This window comes from Pelophylax lessonae (assembly GCF_965119305.1).
Source record: "Pelophylax lessonae genome assembly, chromosome: 1".
In the NCBI taxonomy this organism is placed as follows: domain Eukaryota; kingdom Metazoa; phylum Chordata; class Amphibia; order Anura; family Ranidae; genus Pelophylax; species Pelophylax lessonae.
The window spans coordinates 199,309,826-199,335,882 of record NC_138768.1 but is presented as its reverse complement, the minus strand read 5'-3'; the positions used below and the strand labels follow the sequence as shown (position 1 = coordinate 199,335,882).

Below are 26,057 nucleotides of genomic sequence, written 5' to 3'. Positions count from 1 at the left end.
TGTTTGGAAAGTGAAATCCAGAAATATGAGGGTGGGATCAAATGGTTTTTGCAAGTGGCTCAATCAATAAATTGAATATAGATGGGGAGAGTGGGCAAACCTGGTGAGCATTTTCTTGATAGTGGTGTTAGATATAGGCTGGCCTAATGTAGGAAAGGGGGCAATATGATCAGTATAGATTGTGTCCATGTGCTGGTGGTAGTGATCATTGCTCACCTCGTTGTCAGCAGAGGAATCCCACTATGGTCTAAACTTTGCTTGGCATAGAGGAGCCTGAACCCCATTGTGGACCTCTCTCATGCGGCCATATTGCTTGGTGGTTGTCATGCTCCCCCAACCTGACAGGGGGTTTAACTCCTCTCCAATCCAAAAATCTATCAATCCAAAATTAAAAAAAAGGTTGCTATTGATCCTAAGTAGTGTTGCCAGCTTTACAAATTCACAAATGCCATTGCTAGTAATTTACAAAATCTCCTTTCCTTTTACACATAATCAATGCAATTCATAAGAAACATTATAAATATTTTTTATTGGTTGACACTAAATCAGAAAAAAAAATATTTTCCATTAGATCACCTCAATTATTTATTTTTCTTCCTCCTGCTTGTACTCTGTTTGCACAGTATTGTATTACCATTTATTTTGCTTAACATGCGGACCAGAATCTTCACTTGAGCCTCACTCCCTCCTTTTTCCATAAGTTAAAAGACATTGTTTCCAGGTCATATGCTGTTATTGCTCAGATGTGACTGACAGAACTGCATGCATTACAGTAAAGCATATTCATTTTCATCTAGTACCCGTTTATTGCCTTAAGCGCTGTAAATCTGTCAGCTCTTCACAATACTTTCACCTCTTTCTTCATTTACTCCAGCTCCTAGTTTGACAACATTCCCCTGAGGCAGAATCCTAATCTGCTTCCAATTAGTTTCAAATGTGACTGAAATTTCCACATTCTAGCTGCTGTTATTTTTCTGGTACTTAAAAAAAAACATTGGAATATTTATTTTATTTAGTTTGGAGACTACAGTTTTAAAGTCACCAGCTGCTTTTAAGTGACTTTCATGGCCTTCATACCTTCTGTTATATTATGTTTCAGATGGTGACAAGAATTCAAATGGTTTTGTGCTGACAAAGTCTTTCTATCACTAACTTGATTAAACTGTATCATCAATGCATAATTCAAGTACAGATCACTGTACAGCATGCATAAATCTAAAGGATTCTTAGCAGATAGAAGCAAGGATCATTTTGATTTACTGCTTGGGTAGTCTGCCAGAGCTGAATATTATGGGTATATACACTCAAGAAACATAATCTTTTGAGTGCATGCTTCACATCTCTGACCTTTGAAAAGAGTGACCCCACTGGTACCGGCTGTGACAACTTAATTCACATTGCACATCATAAGTATTATATTAAACTATTCAAATGCATATTAAAAAGGAAGATACAAACGTATCGTCATCAGTACGATACTTATATGTTATTGACATAATTGCCATATAACTGCAGTCAAATAGCATATACAATCTTATTTTGCATTGTGAGCTCCATGGAAAAGGTCAATTGTGTCCAATAATTAGCTCATGTATAAGAGACGTAATCAGGAAATGTGATAGCTAAGGTTAGACTTTAATAGGTATGTGGTCTTGCTCTGGCAACAATTTACCAATATCTAAGAATTTTTCTTCATAACCTATAGACATTGGTTGCCTAACAATATCTGTCAACAGGTCAGCATTAAAACCTGTGAATTTATAAAATAATAATGACCATGGCAGACTATTTGAGTGCCAAGAGAAGTCTTGCAGCATAGCTTGAGAATTTTTAGGCAATAAATTAATTTTTCCAGGAAAGATAGGGTAGTCTTATTTTTGAACTGGGGACCCTTAAATAAAATTGCTCCAATGTCAGTAACAATATCAACATGTGCAGCATATTTAGGTAGTTCTTACTACTGCCACTTTAAGAATTACTACTAGTTCTAAGATTAGAAAACTGAAAACATGTAAGATCAGCTCTGTGCTGGCATACAGAGGTTTGTCAGTACTCTGATTAGGGTATGGCTGTGCTTGGATGATTCCATGACTTAGACAGTTTCCCACACAGTATTCTATCACTGACCATAATTAGTTATCAACTAAGAGATTCCACAACTGAAAGCTAAATGAAAACAAAAGGCCTGGGAAACAGCTGATGTCTTTACCCAAATATGACCATTACCATATAACTTCTCATTGGTTGGGTGAAGCCTGATGGAGAACTTAGAGATTAGTTCCCCATTATGTCTCCTTTACTTTTGCTTTCACTGTTTTGGGGAGATTTAAAAGCCACTGTTGGACTGAATTACAGCTATGGATCTGCCCACTACTGTGCACTGTCAATCAACAGCTAGGTTGACCTCATGGGGGAAATGTCTCTCAGTTCCCCATCAGGCTCTCCCACCCCTAATTCAAAAGTTCTGAGTCTTGCACCTGTCAGTGACAGGGAAGTGAAAGAGTCCACTTAGGAAGGAGTGTCCTGTACCTGTCATTGATAGATACATGATTCAGAGGTAAGCACTGGCACTTTCTGCATTCTAAAGTGTGTTAATTATATTTTTTATAAATTGACTAGAATGGTGGGTCATGGAAATGGCATATAAAATACTCATTAACTTTTCTCACTAAATAAAGCCTATCTGTCCTGAAAAAAAAACCAAGGTAGAATTCACCTAGATACAATAAGTAGTTACAATGATATATACAGCTATGTCAAAGTTTCAAAATTGAGCTTGGATGTTAAGATTTGTTTTGACCCTAATCATGAAGGGGTTAAATAGGTGGGTGTTTTATAAGCTTTTAACAAGACATTCTGGTAGGTAAATTGGATCCTGTATACAAAAAAAAAAAAAATTGGCCCTACTGTTATATATGTGAGTTAGGGACCTTAGATTGTAAGCTCCTTGAGGGCAGGGACTGATGTGAATGTACAATGTATATGTAAAAGTGCTGCGTAAATTGACAGCGCTATATAAGTACCTGAAATAATAATAATAATTGTCTAATATCCACCTATATCTTGTTACTTTCTCTTGAACCTGACTACGCTGTTATAAAGTTTTATAATTTATGACAGTTTCTTTAGGGATTGATAAGGTCTATAGTGACTATCTGCTATATGATATTTACAGAAGACAAGAAGTGGTCAGAATAGGTTTGTGTCTTTCAGAATGAATGGATGATAGATGTAGTTTGTACAAATAAGTAAACCCATACATATATTTTCGTGTACTTCGCTCTCTTTTAAAGCAATTGTATTATTTTCAAGGTCAAACACTGAGGTTAAATGGAAGTTTTACTACTGCTAAGCACATGATATGAAAGTAATTTTAAAATATTATCTAAAATGGAATTCCATTTACATTACTAATTTAATAACTCTGAACTCCAGGCAAAATGTTTTTTTTTTTAAGTATATTTTTTAATAGCCAAAAAAAAAAAAAAAAGATTGATCCACTTTATGTGTATATCAAATACATTTTCAAGCTACTTGTAAAAGTCACAGTGACATCATATCTTTACTGCAAATAGCCTGTGTGAATAGCAGAGCTGTGGGAGGGGCCCAACAGGTCCACCCACTGCAGGCAGCCTTCAAAAAAAATACAGAGGGGGAGGAGACTAAGCAAGTCCCCCTGCATGAGGACAGAAAGCAGCAATGGCTTGTCTTTTTACAATTACTGCACAGTTCTTAAAGAAATACACAAAGCAAAGTAATTAGACAGTATTTGCTTATTACTGACTTCAACTTTTATCATACTAATTTTCACAACTTGAAATCTAAACCATTTTATGCCAAATTTTGCAATATGCATTGCAATCAAAGATTGTTTTGCCCAAGGTAAGGCAACCCCATGCACACCAGCTGTGGTAAAACCACAAATCCCATCATGCCTCTGTCTCTGGGAGTCATGACTGTGGCTGTCAGGCTCACGGGATTTGTATTTTCTTCTAATGCTTGTCAACATGTTCTTATTCCTGGGTTAGTCTGGTGTTTGTCAGTCAGTATTTTATTTCTTAATATCTTGATTATGGGGAAAAGGATTGCAACAGTTTGTTAATATCTATGAATCAAACCAATCTGATTCCTTTCGGGAAAAACATACTTCTTTTGGTAGAGTATGAATGTGCTCTCTGTGGAGAATTGCAGTATTTCTGAATCCCAACAACTACACCTCATATTTAGCAAAGTCATAATTCCCTGGAAAGTGTCAGCTAAGCCTAGACCGCTCATTCACAGCAAATGACTTATCATTTTTATAAACCTGTAATTTAGGGCAAAAAGAAAAATGTTTTTGTATAGCCAAGTAACATGCAGGTAATAATGGATATGTCATTGCTGCACATAATACAGACTACTCCCTCTTTCATTTATTTTATTGATAATATATCTACACATCAACAAACCATTTGCATGAGCAGGTGGTATTATATAAGCTCTGGACTAGGGTGTTTTGAGAGCAGCTGCTTCATTAAATTCTGAAATAAGCCTTAATAGTCAATGATAACAGTGTAAATAAGAACACATGCATTCAGAAAAATGGTAACAATCTGGATCAGAATCAATCATCAGTGAAAACATTCCACATACTCAGTTCATTTGAGTATTTAATACTGTTTAGGAAAAGTGGAGGAAATGGATGAAACTTTCAAAGCGTGTAAATGCGCCTTATCCATTTTTTTATTTATCTTATGTCCCTTATATTTTCAGATCTCAGTTCCCCATTTAAATGTGTACTTTTCTTACAACTGTTGCAGAAACACTATACACTACCAGGTGTATACAGTATGTGCAATGACTTGGTATACATTGAATATCTGCTGGGCTGGCAATCCTTGGTCTATGAAAAAGAGAAAAGGATTGCCACTATATTTAGCCACACATATGGTGGTCCAATCAGGCAAGAGACAGTTTTATGGGTCCTTTTTGGAATCACTGTATCCAACTAAACTAGTCAAGAATTCACTACACATACAGGGTGACACCGATCCTCTACAGACCACAGATAATTCTACCAATCTCAGTTGCTTGTCCATAGTATTTTACAGTGCATGTTTGTTACAGTTAACCACTTTAGCCCCGGAGGATTTGGCTGCTCAATGACCAGGCCCTATTTTGTGATTCGGCACTGCATGATTTTAACGGACAATTGCGCAGTCATGCGATGCTGCTGTACCCAAATTAAATTGACGTCCTTTTTTTTCCCCACAAACAGAGCTTTCTTTTGGTGGTATTTGATCACCTGTGCGATTTTTTTTTTTGCGCTATAAACTAAAAAAGAGCAAAAAATTTTAAAAAATAACAATATTTTTCACATTTTTTATATGAAATTCTCAAAAAAATGTAAAAATCTAAATTTTTTAACATTTTACGCCAATTAGTTCTCTTCTACATATTTTTGGTAAAAAAAAATTGCAATAAGCGTATTTTGATTGGTTTGCGCAAAAGTTATTGCGTTGACTAACTGCGGGAAAGATTTATGTCATTTTTATTTATTTATTTATTTTTTTTTACTAGTAATGGCGGCGATCTGCGATATTTTTTTTTGCAGGACTGCGACATTGCAGCGGACAGATTGGACCCCTAACTGACATTTTTGACACTTTTGGGGGTACCAGTGACATTACTACAGTAATCAGTGGTATAAATATGCACTGTTACTGTAAAAATGACACTGGCATGGAAGGGGTTAACTTTACTGGTGATCAAGGTGTTAAGTGTGTCCCTAGGGGTGTGATTCTAACTATCAGGGGTGTGGCTTGTGAGATCATCACAGAGACATGCGATCCTATATAGCAGGATCGCATAGCCTCTGTGATAATCTAAGGGAGAATGACAGACGGCTGTGTTTATATCAGCCATCTGTCTTTCTCCCTCTGCTGCGGGAGATCGTGAGTTACCGGCGGCCATCAGAGCCACCAGTCACACGCGCTGGCTCCCCAGGGAACAAGCGGGGGCGTAAGCGCGCCGCCGGCGGTGCATGCTCGCCCCCCACAGGCAACTGAGCAAGCGACGTAGGCCTACGTCGCTTTGCCCAGCAGTGTCAGAGTTGCAGTAAATGTACGGTGGGCGGGCTGAACTGGTTAAAAAATGAGGCAGAAAATTTTTTAATAGTTTGACCGAGATATAGATGATTGAAAATAGGATCAAAGAAGTGAAAGATTATAGTCTTAAAAAAAATTGCACAAGTAGGTTAAATTGAGGAATGTGGTAAATATGCTGCAGTAAGAAGGTAAAAAGTTACTTTAGTAACCTGCCATTTTCAGCTTTTACTTTTAATCTTCATTTTTTTCATCTCAAGGTTTTAAATGTTAGTTTCAGAAACTAAACTAGACTTTTCAAAAAGATTCCTGATAACATTACTGTAAAATTACATTCCCTGGTTCAGCATGGATATCAATAAGTTGTGTATATTTGCATGTTTAATTAACATTTTTTGTGTGATCTTATCCATTTGAGTATTTATAACCAATTGTTACACTACCTTTAGCGTTAGTATTTCTCATTTATTTGATGCTTATATGCTGGGCAGTACTGTATCATAGTGAAATAGGAGTCAGCGATTTGTTGGCATAACATTCACAAAGGTCTGAGAATTCTGAACACTTCTCACTTCTTTGACACTCCATGTCTGTCTGTTCCTCATGAATTCACCCTTAACTGATAAATCTAACAAATTTACTTAGGGTCACATCTAACAGCTATTTATGCAGCCTGACTGCTGAGTATAGCACCCTGTTGCAAATGTCACTGCAATATGTTTATTGTGGTTATTTCACATCACTTAGGCTTAGTGTAGTGAGTTTAGTGAATGTGGTAACGCTTCACTTTGCAAAGAATACCCAATCGGGTGCAGGGAAAATGTAAAAAACAGTATTTTTGCTTGCACATGATTGTATGATGGAAATTAGCAGCACTTCACCACGTTCACTAAGCTCTGGGGAAATTAGTGCATAGTTTATTTGCCTTTAGTAAATCAACCCCCATATCTACCATTGCCCATTCACTTATGATTATTTTGTTAAGGATATTTGTTAAACATATAAATCATTTTTGTTGAATGGTCCCAAAATTGGCCCCTTGATTGGCAAACAATTCTTAATAAATGACAGGGCTGTAAAAAAAAACCTTGTGTGATTAGTATAGTTTTTCTCCTGAAATAAACTGGTAATGTGGGGGACTGAGTGTGGCTACTTAACCTCATTTCATAGCCTAACGTGGAATGCTTAAAAAGTAACTCTATTTTAGTTGAGAAAATATAAGCAATCCCCTCTGGACAATCAATGTTCATTGCAAGAAATTTTACAAGCTGTTGCTGTAGAGTCCTACCTGTTTCTGTTCTGAAGAAATAGCTTTTTGTTAGATCATGTTTTGTGCAGGACCAATTCTGAATGAGAGTAACTTCATAATTTTGAATCAGCTGATGCACTTGCAGGGCTCTAATAAGGAGAGTGACAGAATCTGCGTTCCTTCAAAATTGATTAACCCTTTAGTATAATCTCACCAAAACTGAAATTACATCTCTGAGGTAATTCTATACACCAACTGTATACACAATGCCTTCAGGTGCCTATATTGCATTGGATTTTACAGAAAATTACAGCACTGCAAACTGTCAAGGAAAGATCATTTTTAATTACAATAAATTACAGTATTGCTTGTGTCACAATTGTATATGCTATATTATTTTATGAATGCAATATTTTTTCTCATGAAAGAGGAGTTACCCTTTAACCAAGCAAAGCATTCACATTTGTGGATCATCCCCAAGACACAGGTGTCTAAAAGTGCTTGTATAGTGCCTGCTAATATCTATCAAAATTCAGCCAATTCAGCAGGGATCAGCTGCATTTCAATCTCTGTATGAGCAGACTGGTTGTACAGAAGTCAATCTACCGATCTACTTTAGTACAACTGCCATGTCAGGTTTTTCCCCATTGACCAGTGCTGCCAGCTAAAGACGGCAACACTGATCAGTGTATTCTGATAGCAGGAGAGTCTCCCTGCTTTCATAATACAATAATTCAGGGGGAAGGATTATCCCACCCAATGCATAGGTGTATGGGGAAATCAAGAAATGTTTTTTTGTTCAACCTGTGGTTTTGCATTTTTTGTTTTTTTAGCTGTCATCACTGTTTGGGGACAGAGGAACCAAACATAATTTGTGAGGCTCTTTGAGGGCAATCCTCATTTTAAAAAAAGCAGTGTGCTAATTATGCAATTGTTATATTTAGGGCAAAGGGCATGGCCTTATTTGGATAAGGTGTAATATTTTTCCATGTGGTTGGACATTTGCACCAATAATACCTTTGTGCAGATATCACACCTTATAAATGTTTTGCATGCTGACATTAATTTGTCAATCAAAATAATTTGGCTTTCTGGTTGGCAACCTATAGTTTTGTTACTTTGTGAATTTTGGTCAGAATGAAATGTAATACACGTTTTCCAATTCAAGAAGGTTTTGCTTGTACTAGCACTTCAAAAGAGCAAGTACATTTTTTTTACATTATTAATTCTGCAAGCAGAAGCCACAGTGCTTCTCAGAAGCATTAAATGCTTTTGTTGACGGCTTACAGTTTTATAAACTCTGAATGAGCTTATTGCCTTTTAACCATCATGAGTACTAAATAATAGAAAAACCTATGAGCCTTTGGATTGGAGAGCTGCCAACTACCTCCAAGAAGGGGGGGGGGAGAAAAGAACTGAATAGTTTAATTGTAGAGCAAATCATTTGTTTACAGATTAAGACCTAGTTGGTAGCCAACTGCTACAGACAAAGCAGTTAAAAAAGCACTGAGGTTCAGGAAATGAATGTCTGGCTATGGATTCTGTCACTGTTGTATTTTGCTCCCTCCATGCCCAAGAGAGGGGCATTAATGAATTGTGAGGACACTACTTCTAAGCTTTCTGTGTCTCTTAAAATAACAAAGGTGTTGGGGGTAGGGAAATGTGTTGATTTGTTTATACTGTCTGCCTGGAACCAGATAACCCAGGCTACTCTCAGTAATAGCACTTCAGTTATTGGCTGGGTGGCTTGCCTCTTTTGTTTAATTGTCTGAATTATAAAAGAAAAAAAAGTGTGAAAAGGGAATGCTTTTGAATTTGAACACTATGGCCTCTCATTGTTCAGAAAGTTTGTGTATCCAAAGAGATATGGCTTTAGATAGCCAAGCAAAGTTATGATATTTTGTTTTGCCTTTTTTTAATACAACTTTATACTTCATAACATACAATGACATGACACATTCTTCTGTGTATCTTTCCCAAGCTAAAATCGTGTATTGTATATTTTCTAATGTTCCCAGAGACATCATTACTGATAATTTCGTGTCCATAGGGAGCTCCCAATAGTGTTTTGAAAACCTGCCTAGATTGTTCTCGATTACCCCTGGGAAAAGCAATTCTGGTAGTGTCTACTAGCATCTCTTATGTTCTTTCAAGTCTCCTCTTCTCTCCAGTCATATATATGAACAGGAACATTTTTCCAAGCCAAACATTATTGCTCTTGTTCTAGAAGATGCTGGACAATACTGCTGCATGAAGGGAAGTGGTATACATTTGTGGTGGCTATCTATGCTCATGCCCATTGTTTGACCAACTAAGTTAAGTGTGGTACACACTATGAGAAAATCAGAAAAAAATGTCAACAACTGATTCAGACTTTCCAAACAAAAACTTCTGAAGGGACAAACTAAATTTTTTTTCATATGTGAATAGGAGTAACGATTTTCGTTTAATGTATACTGTTTTTCGTACAAGAAAAAGCAGATATGAAAGACTGCGCATGATCAAACAATAAACAGCAATAAGTCAAACAAAAAAAAGCCTTAAATTAGTACCATCCTCAGTTTTGACCTGCTGTGAAACATCGAGGAAAACTGATTTTCTTAAATTGTGTATCCAGCCTTTGTCTGACATTATTTGGAAATATTTATACATTCTGCTTATGATTTTATGTGCGTTACCCTAAGTTTCCAATTGGACTAAGTTCTAAGTGTTCTCTTGTGAGCCCAGGACAAAAAAGAGAAAAGAGGAGGGACTATTAAACTAGACTGAAGACACTTAAGCCCCGTAAACACCACTAGTTTTTTTTTATTCAACCAGAACACTCCAGTCAGCGCTCTCAGCTTTTGGCAGTTTTTTTTATTTTTTGGTCAGGAGCCTTCGACAGAAGGTACACGAGTCGAATGTCGGCCGGTTTCTTTTCTTACTGATTTCTTACACACAGTGCAGCAGAAATTTGTGTTATGTAGTGTTTGGTAGATTAGAGCACTGAGACACACCATAAACAAAACAAATATAACTAAATGTTTTAAATATGTTCCAAAACAGTTGTTTATTATGCAAGTTAGGCCCCTTTCACAAGATCAGACCGATTGGGTCTGCCTGTGAGTTTTTTCAGGCGGACCTGATTGGGCCACCCATTCTCCTCTATGGGGAGGCGGATGTCAGTGGACATGTGTCCGCTGACACCCGCCTGGCATCTAATCTGACAAGATGCGCTGAAAACAGACGGATGGCGATAAGTCGGCATCCATCCAGCGGATCGGATAGGATCGGATGAAAATGGACATTTTCATCCAATCTCCCCATAGAGGAGAGCGGGACTCTGACAGGTCTATCTCAGTGCGTGTAGTCAGAGCTGTCATCTGCCTGCTTAGTGGGGATAAGCAGAGTGATCCCCACTGGGCAAGCGGATTCCGTCAAAACAGATCCGCCCCATGTGAAAGGGGCCTTATATCAAGGTTTAGAAATAATTATTTGCAATTATTGGCTTCTCCTGCTTTTGAAATAACATATTATAACAGCTATATCACAAAATAATAATTTACTAATTATCTCAGTCACTAATTCTCTTAATTAAATTTAAAGTCAATTTTCTAATGTCCATTTGTATGTAAAAAAAAAGTGTCAGAGTGCTACATAATCTTATTCTATGTAAAAAAATATATTCTTTTTTACTTAAGTGAATATTCACAAAATTTGGATAAAGATTCTTAACTCTGCCAGCTACATTGGTTGTCTTTTGTCTGCCTAAAAAGGCTGGAACTCTCTGAAAAATGACATGATATACTGGTACACATATGGTAATTCTTCTTTCTTTTTTTTCTATGGGAAAGGGGAAGGGCCGGCATCCATTACACAGTGGTTTTCCAAAATGTACATGAGCTGATAGTGTTTGTTATCACTCTGTAAAAAACCCATGCCTAGTTAGATTCTCACATAAACTTTGCAGCTAGTGCTTAAAGTGAACTGATGACCTTACTCTTGTATGACTTTTTTTTAGAAAAAAAAATTCCATTGTAAGTTCTTTTAGAGAAATCCTCCCAAAAGTGTCCAACTTAATTACAGTGTTTAACCACTTAAGAACCAGAAGGTTTTCCCCCTTAATGACCAGGCCATTTTTTGCGATACGTCACTGTGTTACTTTAACTGACAACGCAGTACCCAAATAAAATTTATGTTCTTTTTTCACACAAATAAAGCTTTCTTTCTTGAAGGTATTTGATCACCTCTGTGATTTTTATTTTTTGTGCTATAAACAAAAAAAGAGCGACAATTCTTAAAAAAAAAAAAAATTAAAAAATCTAATTATTTCATCATTTTAGGCCAATATGTATTCTGCTACATATTTTTGGCAAAAAAAAATCCCAGTAAGTGTATATTGATTGGTTTGCGCAAACGTTATTATGTCTACAAACTAGGGGAAAGATTTATGTAATTTTTATTGTATTTATTTTTTTTACTAGTAATTGCGGCGATCAGTGATTTTTAGTGAGACTGCGAGATTGCGGCAGGCAAATCGGGCACATAACTGACACTTTTGAGGGAACCAGTTACATTACTATAGTAATCAGTGCTAAAAATATGCACTAATACTGTACTAATGACATTGGCAGGGAAGGGGTTAACACCAAGGGCCTGTGTCTATAACTGACAGAACTGCGGTCTGTCGTGTTTACATCGGCAGACCACTGTTCTGTCTCCATGGGGAGCAATCGTGGATGTCCAGGTGGACATCGCGGCTGCCTGACCTGTTGATTGGCTTCCCCTCTAGCCAATCGGCGCGTGCATATGGCTCCAGCAGCAAGCGTGCGCCCACATTAACTGCTACACAAAGCGACGTACATGTATGTTGTTTTGCGTAACAGACTGACCTAACTAACTACAGTGGCTGGTCGGCAAGTGGTTAAATGATTTATATATTCTTTTCAATTCTCAATAGATCTTCAAATCTAAACTTTGGAAAAGCTGAATATTATTTTATATATTGTAGAAGGACAGTAGTTTATATTTACTAAAATGTCTGTCTTTACAGCTGCCTTCTCCTTTACATTCTCCTTTACATTTACTTTACTTCTTCTTCCTTCTCCAGTACATGATGTTGACCCGTGTTACACTCAATTTAATTAGAAAAGGCTAGAGAAGGTTCCCAAGAAGTGGGTTGCATCTTGGAAGTTAATCTTTCTTCCTATTTCAGACCTTCTTTGTTAAAAGAAGTAGTGGCAACATGGGACAGAAATGTACATGTGTGAAAAGATGTGGTTCATTTCAAAGTTAAAATGGTTGCTAACCGATATGATCATTTTGCATACTAATAATGATTAAAGGGGATCTTTAAGGCAACTGGGCTCTTTTATGCTCAATCACTTTTTTGCATCTTGGGTTTGTGGACAAGTGAGTGTACACACTTTTTACATTTTATCTAATGTCTGTAAAAGCTGTTTCAGCAGTATTGGCAGATCCCCAATTAACAAGTCATGCCAGTCCTGTTCTGGACCCAATGTAGCTGAAAACAGAAAAGAATGCCTTGGTTCAGCGGCTGGAATGCAATGGCTCATCCTTATTCTTATTAATATTCTGCATGATGCAAGCTTGTAAAACAGAGGATTGGATGCTAATCTCCCAGATCTCAAGGGCTTTTGGCAGTCGCCCATAATTGATGTGTTCACGTAGCTGTTTTCTGACTACTCATAATTAGACAGTGGTGTTATCCTACAGCTAAATCAGTGTGGCTTATAAATCATACTTGATAAACTGTAGTCTTTTTCTTTCTCTGTGTATTTGTTTCTACTTTTAATACTTGAAAGAAAATATACATACAGTATATGAGGAGAAAAATAATTGCCAGAGGCAGTTCATAATGTCTTCACCTTGGATCACATCCATTTTTATCCTCTTCAGGAAACCAATATGATTTGCTGTATGTTTTCTTCTAACAGCTTGTAAAATAAAATAAATTAGCATATCCCTTGACAAATATGTAGCTTAGAAACAGTTTGTTCCACATGCCTTTTGAAACCATAATTCCTTCATTTGGCGTGTAATGTTTCTGCCATTTAATTACTTGATCCTTATTTTTTCCTAAAATGTGTTTTATTTTCTACCTTTTTAACATATAAATAGTTAATTGTGTTTAAACATCTTTGTTAAATAAAGCATCAAAAATATTGCATATTACTTTTTTTATTTTTAGAATTATACTAAAGATTTTGCAAGGTTATATTTTTTTTAATTCTAGATTTTTTTAAGGCTATTGTGTTTTAACCTCAACATGCTGTTCTGTTGTACACAGGCATCTGGTGGACATCAGACTACATTTTAATTTACCAATTTGTTCTGTATTTGTTTTGTTTTTGATAATCTTAGATACCTTTTTTCCCTAAAGTACTGATAAAATTATTTCTGGAAGATGAAGACCACAAATACATTTGTCATAAACCTGTCCAACTGTATTGGTCAGTGGTGCATGTTTATGTCTTAAAGAATAAATTAAAGCTGGCCATACACAAATTTTGTCTGTGTTGATGGGGAAATCCAGCAAATTCCTTTCCTGTAACCACAAGTTGAAAGAAATTCGCTCCCTGTATGGCCGGCCTAAGATTATGTGCATGCACAGCTAGCATTAGTAGTGGTTTTACCAATTTTACCAATGGTTAACTGGGAAAATTTCACCCACTGAATGGTTGTTCACCACAAACAGTTAGCCGGGGTTGTGTAAGCATAGGAGCATGTTTAGCATACTGACAAGTGCAAATTTATTCTATACTTTAGCAGCTCTCTGGATATTACCAAAATGTTATCTCTTTTAAGCAGTTGTTGAAGCTTTTCACTTCAGCGAGTATGCTTCCCTCAAGATAGATGCTTCATCTCAAATGCTGTGAAAATTTTGAATGTATTTTGTGAATGTTGACTGTAGCTTTATTCATGTTACTATTTTTGTTAGAGGAACTGTAACATTCATGAAGAAATCATTATTTATTAGGCATATGGCTTCCATGAAAATCTTTTGGCTTTCTGAAAATAGTAGGTGTGGAGCAGTGTAACGTTTGTTCTGACTTACCATTTTAAATTAAGGTACATTAACCCTGAGCAGTAAATGGCACCAACTTGGTACCTGTTTGAATGATTAATCCCTTGTAAGACAACACACCTGCCTATTTCCATGGGAGTTCAGAGTGTGTGCTAAAAGTAAGACAGCACAACATATCCTAGTGCCTCAATAATTCCAGCATACAGCAATAGACTAGGAGGGTAAGAAACACATTTCCAGTACAAGAATAGTTTATTTGAGGCATTGTGATGCAAAAATGATTTAAAGCGTATAATTCTATAATTGTACAGGACTGTAAAGAATTGAAAATCAAGCTGGCTTTAAAACTTACTAGATAAAATAAGATATTTAGGAGTGGTCATAAACAACCAAACCTTTCTGCTTGATTCCTGTTGAGACATGATATCAGCAATGCAGCAGTGCATAGAGTGGGCAGCCCAAAAAGGAAAAATAAATAACATTGTGATGTAGTACACACATAGCACTTGCAGGATGCAGAGTCAATAATGGTAAGAAGCAGATATGGTTTACCCAATTAAATATATCATTGTGTACAAACTATACATAAAATTGAGGTTTAAGTTTAAGTGTTTAAGTGTTAACACTGATAGGGGAGCTGAGCTTTTTTATATGATTTTTTTTTTTAACCACTTCCCGCAAATCGACGTAGCTCTACGTCGACTGAAAGAAGTGGGTGTACCGGGGTGATACCTGCACCTAGAGGCATCATCCTGGTACCATTTTTTAGAGCCAGCAGTTGGCTTTCAGGTGGTAATGGCCGATGCAGCTTGGGAGCCGCTTGGTCGTTACCCCAGTGAGCGGGAGGGGACAGCCCCCTCCCGTCGCCTTCCACGGCTCTGCCTGTGTCTCCCGTCCCACCATTCTCCAGGGTCAAAAAGAAGCTGCAAGGAGTCAAACCCCACTCAATAAAAGGGGACTTTAGAGGGTGTGGATTATGCAAATGTGAGCATATTAAATCAACAAAGAAAAAAAGAAGTACATTTAAAACTCAATTGATTGTATACATTTGATTAAAAACACTTGATTAAAAAGTAATAAAGCATCAATTGCATATATATAAGTACAGTTACATATCCGCCATAGAAGGAAACATCCGGCCAGTGGATATAGAGGTCCTGCTGATAGTCAAACAGGGATGATATGGGCAGATGCGTTTCGCTGAACTGTATTGTTCCAAAATGCTTAATCAGAGACCCTTGAATTTTTGGCAGACTTTATAAGAGACAAAAAATTACATATAGATACAAAAGGTAATTCATATATGCATTCAATTGATTACAATCCAATTCTAATAAGAGAAGGAAAATAATGCTCACCGCAAAAAATATATATTACCAGATAACTCTTCAAAAGCTGGGATAGAGGGTGCCCCATAGGTACACCGGGAATACCCAGCAGTAGCAACTTAAGAGGAGAACCCCTGGCAACATACCAGGGTACCCCTCCTGGGGAGTGCTGAGCCCCGCAACCCCAGACACAAAATGAAAAGTTTGACCGTAAAGTGAACCACTGAGTCAAAAAGCAGATAGAGTATGGACACAATCTAGAAAGCAATATACAGTATAGATGTATTTTAGAGAATTATATGACAGTGATGGCCCCCAAGCAAGCACACACAGCAATTGGCAAAGTGCCTAGAATCTGGGAGAACCCTGAATAAAGGAAGGGAGGAATACACCCATATAGAGAGGGAAGAAAAAAATTAAATAAAATAAATAGGAAAAAAAATGTAAAGCGCCCCCATCGCCATGAGCTCGCGCACGAAAGAAACGTATAAGGAAGTCGCGCCCACAAATTAAATCGCTGTTCAAATCACACATGTGAGGTATCACCGTGATCGCCAGAGCGAGAGCAATAATTTAGAAAAAGAGCTACTCTGTAACTCTAAACTGGTAACCGGTGAAACATTTTAAAGCATCACCTATGGAGATTTTTATTGACCGTAGTTTGTCGCCATTCCGCGGGTGTGCGCAAGTTTAAACTGTAACATGTTAGGTATCTATTTACTAAGCGTGACATCATATTTCACAATATACAAAAGAAATGGGCTAACTTTACTGTTTAGTTTTTTTAACTGCAGTGAAATGTATTTTTGAAAAGAAAATGGTGTTAGAAAAACCATTGCGCAAATACCGCGTGACAACAAATATTGCAATGACCGCCATTTTATTCTCCAGAATCTTTGCTAAAAAATATATTTGGGGGTTCTAAGTAATTTTCTAGCAAAAATCACTGATTTTAACTTGTAAACAACATGTGTCAGAAATGGGCTCGGTCCAGAAGTGGTTAAAGAAGCTATACATTTCTTAAGACTTATTAACTTATATGAGGTAAGATTAATAGGAAAATTTGTGCAAGATCATTTCACCCACTAAAACATTTTAGATGAAGAATCTATTCATGTCTACTCTGATCACCCAGTTGTGCATGTTTTAGACTTTGGAGAGAGGGTGGAACAGAAAAATGAACCTGGAAATCAGCCAAAATAGGTGATAAATATTCTTTCTTTGAATCCCATTATATATGGCATTGTGATGCATATTTTTTCCTCTGCGAGTTGTTTTTATGCTTAATATTGGGTATTTGCTATGTATCAGTAGGCTTTTTTTATGTTCGTTTTTGCCATCTGTCGATAAACTCACTTTTGAGATTCTGTACATTGAATATTTTGCCCCAGAAGCTTTTATTTTCAAATCTGTGCCAGAAAAGTGACAGCTGAAGTCAATATGATTGGTTGCAATGGGTAACACATCTGTTTTTCCTACCAAACATAAACTAATTTCACTAAGAGGGAGGAGACAATGCCTCATACCTTGACATGTTTTCATCTGATCAACAAACTTAGTTATTTATAATGTATACGCTTTATGTTAATAGGAAATTTTATACTGAAAAACATATTTTATTTTGTCAGGTTGATCCCCTGTTTACAGTGCCTGCACCTCCACCTCCACCACCAGTTTCCAGCAGCCTCTCACCTCAGATTCTGCCATCTTACTTTTCACCATCTTCAACCATTGCTGCACCAGTGGAACAGCTATTAGTACGGACTCGATCAGTTGGTGTAAATACATGTGATGTAGGAGTAGTAACAGAACCAGACTGCCTTGGGCCTTGTGAACCAGGAACCAGTGTCAACTTGGAAGGAATCGTCTGGCATGAAACTGAAGAAGGTATGTGTTTAATTATTTCATTCTTGCAAAAGTGAATACATTGTTTTAAATATGTTATACCTTTTTATATTTTAAATGTCCCTAAAGATTTTTTCTTGCTCAGATAATTCCCACTATTAAGTTCTGTAGTTAAAAATTTAGTTTAAACAGAAATATCCTGTGTCCATTTAGACATAATTTAAATTTTGTAAATTTCTGTTACCTGTGTGGAGTAAAATCTGTCTTGCTGTATGTTTGGCCTGCAGTGCATTGATTTTGATGTGGATATTTAATATTTTTCGTAACGGTGAAACGAGTGCTGACAAATTAGAGTAATCTTACATTATTTCACAGATACTGAAATGGCCCCAAGCCACTTTTTTGTACTATATGTGTCTATATTTTTATCATTTTTTTTGTGTATGTTATGTAATCTTGTATGGTTAAATCACTAAAGTATTGTGAGCAGTGTGTCCCCTTTAATGGTGGCTATGTCGTTTTTTGTAATGTTTCAATTTAGTATCATTTCCTGCACTGCAATCATTAAAGTACTTTTATGCCACATTTAATACTGGTTCCTAAAGGAATATTCATTTATTTTAACCTTTTGTTCTATTTTCTTTATGTTACCAATGGAAAATAGACTGGGTTGCACTGATACCAGGGTGTTCTTTTTGATTTTTTGCTTAGAAAGTCTGGTTGTTATGTGGGTTTTGTGTATAAAAATGTGTTGTGAAGGCAAGTAAGTAGTATTACAAAGATATTTGGAAGCTTGTATACAGTATATGTACAAATATATATGTATGTATACTGTATAGGTTTATTTAGTTGTTTGCCTTGATTTTCTTTAATTGATAAAATGCTTTGAAGCAAGTAAATTACTTTTTTAATACATGGGTCACAGGGACCCAAGATTGAATTGATTGTACAATGCGGTATGTGCTGTCTAGCAAGGAACTTTCCTGCTTTTTAAAAGACTGCAATGGTTTGTGGGAGAGTAGGGGTATGGTCAGTCATATTAAAGCATGGTTAAAACGGATCTGTATAAAGGATTTTTATTTATTTTTGAAATTCTGAATTATTTAAATATTACTAATCCTGAGGTTTATTTTCAGAATGTATATTCCACTATGTTTATTCACCTATATTTAAGAATGTGCACTTGACTTGCTGCCATGGCACAGGCATAAATACTGTCGATTTAACCTTTCTGCTCACTAGCCAGTGCTGAGATAAGCAATAGTTTACTATAGAGAAGAAAAAGCAGGTTAGCTTTTGGAGGAGTTGTTCCAGTTGAATAAACTAAACTTGTGACCTTCCCTGAATTACAGAGTGCTTCTTGTGTGCCGGACCATTTCTATTTACAGATGTGCCAGCAGCAAATACTCTTGTGCTTTGTAGTCTGCAATGGAATAATGCTGAAACATCTGAGACAGCAGAAGAATTCCCATGTTGCTGCAATTAGAGCACTTCACTTAGCATTGGGATCAAGCCAGAATTGTTCCTAGTACTTTTACTAGTATGGAACAGGGGCACTTAACCTAGTGGTTAGGATGTAGTTTCCGAGCCGTTTAGGGTGGCTGTAGCAAATTAAAAAATGGCTATTTCTTTTCACCTCTATAACACATGATTTTGATTTTGATTCATACTTGGATCAGTAATTATTTCATTTCAGTAAATTTCCCATTTTGAAATATTGCAATGAGAAGCCTAAACTGCTTCATATTTTAACAGAGATTATAATGTCCCCTATCCTTTGTGAGAAAATGTATATAGTGACCAATTATATTAGGAAGTTTCAGGGATGTCAAACACATCCCAAAATTCCCTACAAACAACACAAATGTTGGCTTTTCCGGCTTTTTAAGATTTTGAAAGCCATTATGTGTTTTCTAATACTCCATCTATGCACATTAATTCAGTATAATTATTTCCGTCCTTTCTAGAGAGGAAACACATAATGCTGTGTAATAAATTAATTAATACAGGAGTTAAGCAAGCCATAAATTATTCAGTTTTCATTTCTGCAACAACTGTATGTGTTGATGGGGGAATTCCTCCTGCAGCACTATTGTGTTCTGGCAACGGGGAGACTTCCCTACCGACATAACCCAATGATTACTGCTGGCAGCTATAGAAAAAAATGCAAGAAATTTGACAGGCTGGTTGTACAGAAGGCGATCGATGTTGGTCCATCTATTCCTGGCTTTAGTTTACAAGCTTCAGGCTCCTAAAAATGTGCCAATGTATTATGCAGCAGGGCATTAAAAAAATTAGCAAATCAAAAACTTGAAATTAAACCTCTACAAAACCTTAAAACCAGATGGGAAAATAATTTTGCCTGAACGGGTTTGTAATCTAGCTGAAAATGTTTAGATATAATAAGTAAGTAAGATGATCACTAGCATAAAGGGGAAGGTGGATGAGCAGTTTTGCAGATATGGGTTTCAAAGGAATTTTTAAATATTAGAAGGTAGTGGCGGGATTAATAGCTTGGATAAGATAATTCTAGAAAATAGAAGCAGTTGAGAGAAATCTTATATATGTGTATGGGATGAGGTTATAGATAGAGTAAACATTAGAAGGTTAATAGAGGAACAGAAAGGGCAGTTTTTGTGCATGTGGATGAGGTCAAATATATAGCTGTTAAGTGTTTTGGGGGCAAAACGCTTACTGTTTTGATGTTTGCAGAGGCTGCCAACTCAGCAAAAATCTGGCAAAAAAGGCAGGAGATGATTAGAGATTAACTAAAAAATGTGTGATTTTATGTGATCTACCTAATTTTCAGGGAATTACTAATTAAATGTGCACATATCATGTAAGGGATTGAATAGGAAACACTGATGTCCATAATAAAAAGTCAATGGTTTTAAAATGTTTGCAGAATGAAATAGAGGAAAATGATCATAGCTTTGTAATATACAGTACTTCCTCTAATGGCTATCTTTTCAGTCGACAAAGATCAATGACACCATTTTCAAGCTCCTTCTGTACTGTGTTTACCATAAGAGAAGAAAGTTTCAATCACTCCCCAGCCCACCACAATCTATTTAAATGCTCTCAGCTTTTTGCTGCAAAGAATGATTATAGGGATCTAAGTAGAACTGGTTGTTAAATGACAAATAAGTTGTTGCTGTGTCAAACTGTAGCTAGTTGTTTCAGACATCTCTGTAATTCAAGTGACTTGCTATTGCCCTTCAGGGCTTTCTTTTAAAAATGAGACATTCATGCTGCTCTGGAGTAAAAAACAAATGTCTGACTTGGAAGAAATGTAAATTCTTCTGTTCACATATAAAATTGTCTGAGGATGTTTTGGGTTTCCTTACTTTTTGATGTGCTTTGTTTTAAACGTTCATTGGCACAAGAAAACACTGTGTAAAATTGTTTGCAGATGCATAGAAGAATTTCCATAACATTTGCACTGTAACATTTGGGGCACACATGGAATTGTAGGAAAACGTGTAGTCAGATTTTGTTTAGGATTGACTCTGTCTAGCCTATTGTTAGGGCTCTAGTCATTCTCTTCTTATATTCTTATCCTGGTCCTTGTATTTGGGTTTTTTAGTTTTTAGCACATTGGTTTTTCTATCTCATCATAAATCAAACCTAATGTAATTTAAGATTCCTATTATTAGACATCCTGTCTGCTTTAGTTCTTCTTTCTGCAAATCTTTGAGCACTGAATTGGTTATATGAGCTCTGATCAGCATAGATGTTAACTGCTGTTGTGTCTATTCCACTTCATCTGTGCAAAACCAATTGCACTGTTTGAAGTTATGTAAATGAGTTGTTTACTGCTAATTAAAATGTGTCTGTATTTGGGCCAAGGGGATCCTGAACCACATGATAGCTCTGAGCTGTGCTTCAAATGCCTGTTTACAGTTACTGTAAACACAAAATTTTGTTCAGCTCAAAGAGCTGTGATTCAGAATAAAAATCCTGTACTTTTAAGGGTTCTCTGACCTCCACTAAATCCAGTTGTTTCTCTTGTTAGACATAAGCTTGGGAACCTAATACTCTGGAGGAGCTTCCTATTAAATGAGACCTGTTAGTCAACTTGTCACATGCTGCTGTGTTTCTCAATTCCCTTCATAGAAAGACGGAGAGCAGGGAAGCATATGTTTAGAGTTATATTAGTTTATTTTTCAAAGAGAAATGTCTACATTATGGTAATGTATTGTATATCAGTCTAATGCATATGGTTTTTCTTTTTTTCTAAGTGACATGCATGTGTACATTTGAGTGTGCATATATGTGTGTATACATTTTTTTCACTTTTGTACGTTTTTTTTACGTTTCTGTTTTGTAAATCACGGTAGCCTTAAAAAGATCCTGGTGCCATTTGTTTGAACAAAGAAATAATCTTTTTAATGTATGTTATTTACTTCTAAAAGCCTCCTTTGTATAGAAATCTAAAATCCCTGAGACTGCTGTGGGGGAAGGGGAATGCTACCGTGTTGGATGTGGTGTCAGCAGCAAGTTGTCTATCAAGTGAATCACTATAGTATCCCACTGACTTTCTTCCCCAGCAGCTACCTAAGGGTTGGTTCTAAAATTTTCACACCTCCCACCCTGTTCTTGAGCAATCAACATCTACACATTCCATGGTGACTGGTTAAGGTGTCAATATAGATGCTGAGTTATCTTCTGACATGCACTAGAACTGAGGAAGTGGCTTTGTAAGCTGCAAAATCTCTTCATTACAGAACATGCCTAATTATATGTGGCTAACTACTGCTAGATATACCATGACCTCTAAAATGAGTATCATCATGGAAAATGTTTTATATATGCTGCAAGTTATTAGACACTCCCAGAAGAGAAGATAGCTATGATGTGCAACGAGAGAGGATGCTGTGCTAAGGAATTGACTTGTCAATTTTTCTAGCAAGTTCAAAGGCACATTTCAAGTGTATACAAATGAGTTATGGAAAGGAAAACCATGACAAACAAGCTTGTAAAATACTCGATTTTGTACTTGTTTGCTTTTACTTGCAATGGTATAAGTTGATGACAAGATCTCTTGAACTAAATCTCATTAAAAGTGAAAAATGTAATACCTGTCTAAATGTAGAAATACCTTGCAATGCTTTTTCAAAGAAAAGGCGTGCAGGAAATATTTAAATCTTGCATCCCTGCCTGTCAGCTTCTCCCCTGCCAGGGGCCCGATTTGTCTATATCCTGTTCAGCAAAGCTCAGACGAAAATTGCAAATCCACATTTATTTGTAGATATTTCTTCTCTGGCTTTATTTATGTCCTGCACTTACTTTGTGGGTATCATAAAGAATTGTGCTACTGACAGTCCTCTGCATATGTGTTTCAATGGGAGGAGAGTGCAGACATGCTCCTTCCTCTTACATAATTTTTAACTGCATATTTTTGTTCTGCTCCAAGAGAGCTCACTTGCTTCACCCCCATCTGTTGTGAGTCCACCTGTAGAGTTTTTCAGAGACGGTCACTCTGAGATGCCCCCTCCCTCTGCTTGCATTATGACAGTACTGGTCTTGGCTAAGCACTGGTCTGTTACAAAGCAGTCTGGTCAGACAGTGAAGGCACTGTTGGCCATGCTAACTCTGGATCTACTGCAGAATTTGACATTGGACAAAGTACTACATGTGCTTTGTTCCATGTGGGAAAGCATAGTAATTATATGAATTGTGTGACATATTCTGAGCTAGCCATACACATTAGTTAAAAGTTTTGCATTCACAAACTGACTGACTCATGATGTCTTCTGGACAGGTATTATGCCTGGACAGAGTAACTTTATTCATGCAAGTGCACCTGTCTGAAGCCCTGAACACAAGGGACAAATTCCGGCTTACATCGGCTGGTTAAAAAAAAAAGACGGCCAACATTTGGCCCGTGTGTAATGTTTGATCAGCTTCTTTTGGAAGAGAATGCTGGAAAACCAGCATCCGACTGGCTCCTGATCAGCGCTCTCAGCCAATGGCAGAGAGAGCTGATTGGAGTGTTCTGGAAGGGGGGCATATCCCTGTCAGAATACAACAGCTAAGCTGGGGAGATTGCTGTACTAACAATCCAACTCCAACTGGAGCTGAGTATTTTTTTTTCGTTCAACCCAAAAGATGAGTAGTATGTACCAGGCTTAAGGCAGGAGAGGAGAGAGGGAGATCCAAGTGGAGAAATAGCTGAGAAACACCTGCAGTGGTCAAGGTTTTCCAACCTGCCTGATTGTGTTGTTTTTCAGTACTGTTCGTCGATACCGAATACACTGGACTATTGTCTGATTTAAAAGCAATAATAAGGCCTCATGCACACTGGGTGTTTTTACAGCTGCTTTTTTGGGCAACAGGCATTTTATTTTTTTCTGCAGCCAGTAAACCCCCCTGCATGTTATCCTATGTGTAAATGCACACATAAGCTGGCATCAGCGTTTTTTTAGCAGTTTTCAGGCTGGGAAAAAAAACAGAACTACTGCATTTCAAGAGGAATTTTTCAGCTGTAAAAACACACAAAAAAAATGAAAAAACTTGACAATCCAGTGTTTATGAGCATTTTTGAGCCTTAAGCTTTTGTGGGAGTATAGCTTTGTTAAAAAATAAAAAATGCTAAAAAACCCGGCAAACCACTACTGCAAAAACACTGCAAAACTCATTCTACAGCTCTCTACAGCTAACGCTACTGCCGTTTTCATAATATTCAGTGTGAATGAGGCCTAAGAAATACCAAAAGGCAGAAGTGCTAAAACATGTATGAGATAATATTGTGTGCCTTGTCAGCTCAGGAAGTAAAGGTGCATGCTACCCACTCAATTCTGTGAATTAAAAAAAAGTATTTATTTAAGGAGAGCTGTAAATTTAAAACCTAAATCTTCCAAGATATAGTAAATGTAACTTTTAAATCAAGATGGCATTTGACATATCAAAATATCAATTGATAAATCAAAATATCCGCATAAATTGACCATATTTCCTCAGTTCATTGAGTAGGAGTTACAGTCTTGTCTTACTTAGTTTACCAGTTAAATATACAGTATAGCAAATATAGTCAATTTCATAAAAGCTCTTTCTGTTTAATAAATAAAGGCAGAGATATATGCCCTTAAGTATTGCTAAAAGAAGGAACTAATAGAGAACAGTGTATTTTGTTAGACAATTCTGTTTTTGCTATTGTCATAACAACAACCTGAAAAAAATATAGATGCAGTTATGGTATTTTTGTTTTTGGATACCTTTACATTATACCAATGTTTTCTATGCATCAGTTCATCTTTTATCTGATCTTGTTTTGTGTCCATTTTCTCTTTCTACCTTGAGTACTTTGTTGTTATAACTAGAGACAGAGATTTAATGTTTATAAAATTACACATGAAAGCCATTAAGAGGGTATTGAGTACTTAGACTGTGAGTACATTATATTGAAATGTTATATTATAAAATCAATAGAAGCTAGGAGACTTTGACTCCTATATTTTTTCCTTTATCCTAACTGCAGAATTGATTTGTTATGTTGTTTTATGCCATCTGTAATACGCATATGACTTATTCAGGGTAGTGTTTTGTGGTAAAATATATAGAGCAATTGAACCTCTTCTGTAAGTAAATGGCAAAACTCTCTGACCAAATTATTTATTTGACAGCCCTAATGTACTTAAGCATCAAACCTAATAGTTTTGAATATTTAGACTTCAATAAAATAAGTACAAATTGAAGTACTCTTAGCAACCAACCAGAATCAATCATGCATTGGTTTTGCTTGAACAAGAATAAGAACTCTGAGTTCTATAGGCTGATTTGCATTCTTCTGCTTGCAATGTTTCATAAGCAAGGTCATTTGCATAATAGGTTAATTAGAATGAATGTAAAAAGGTATAAAATGGGTACATATCTAATATAATCACTTGATAGTTAACACCTGAAAATAAGTCAGTATTCTATTACCAACCAACTGTCCTATTAATATGAAAAAATCTGCTTTGGTACATAGTGATCATTACCACTTGGATACAATACTTTTAACATTTTCAACTCATATCTTGACATTTCAAAATGTGAATCTATAGTCATTTATTATCTGTATATGTGATGGTCATCAGGAGAGGCACTTAAATCTTGGTTGGAAGCCAAAAACCATTGCAACTTTTTCTTTCATAATGAACAGTTTTTTTTACCAGAAAAGACAAGTACATTATAATTATACATTATAAATTGTGGGACAACATTAAAGGTTAAAGATTCAGTGTACATTTTTAACTTATTAACCTGTTGTTCAAAGGCATCAACATTTAAAGCAAATTTAATTTATTTTACCAGTATAAATTGCAAATAAGCAATGAAAACAGCATAATTAAATATTTTGTGTTCACCCCATGAATTTAAGCAAAGGTCAATGCTTGAAAATCCCAACCTGTCCACAATCAATTTTTACAGATTCTTTTACTATAATTCCCTAAGTATATTGGGATGAAATGTTGTGGTTATATCTTAAAGGATAAGTGCACCTTTGGAAACATGTTACACGTTCCATCCATTTTTAGGGT

The 26,057-nt window shown here is 36.3% G+C and overlaps 1 protein-coding gene across 5 annotated transcripts in view; it reads left to right on the top strand.

Annotated features, from left to right (window-relative positions):
• Positions 1-26,057, top strand: part of ZNF608 (zinc finger protein 608) — a gene marked incomplete at its 3' end in the record, with an annotated part of 107,472 nt that overhangs the window by 22,730 nt on the left and 58,685 nt on the right. For all 5 annotated transcript variants that reach the window (XM_082243115.1, XM_082243114.1, XM_082243117.1 and 2 more), the window contains exon 3: positions 17,316-17,574. In XM_082243115.1, the coding sequence (XP_082099241.1) occupies positions 17,316-17,574 (259 nt within the window). The remainder of the gene's footprint in view (positions 1-17,315; positions 17,575-26,057) is intronic.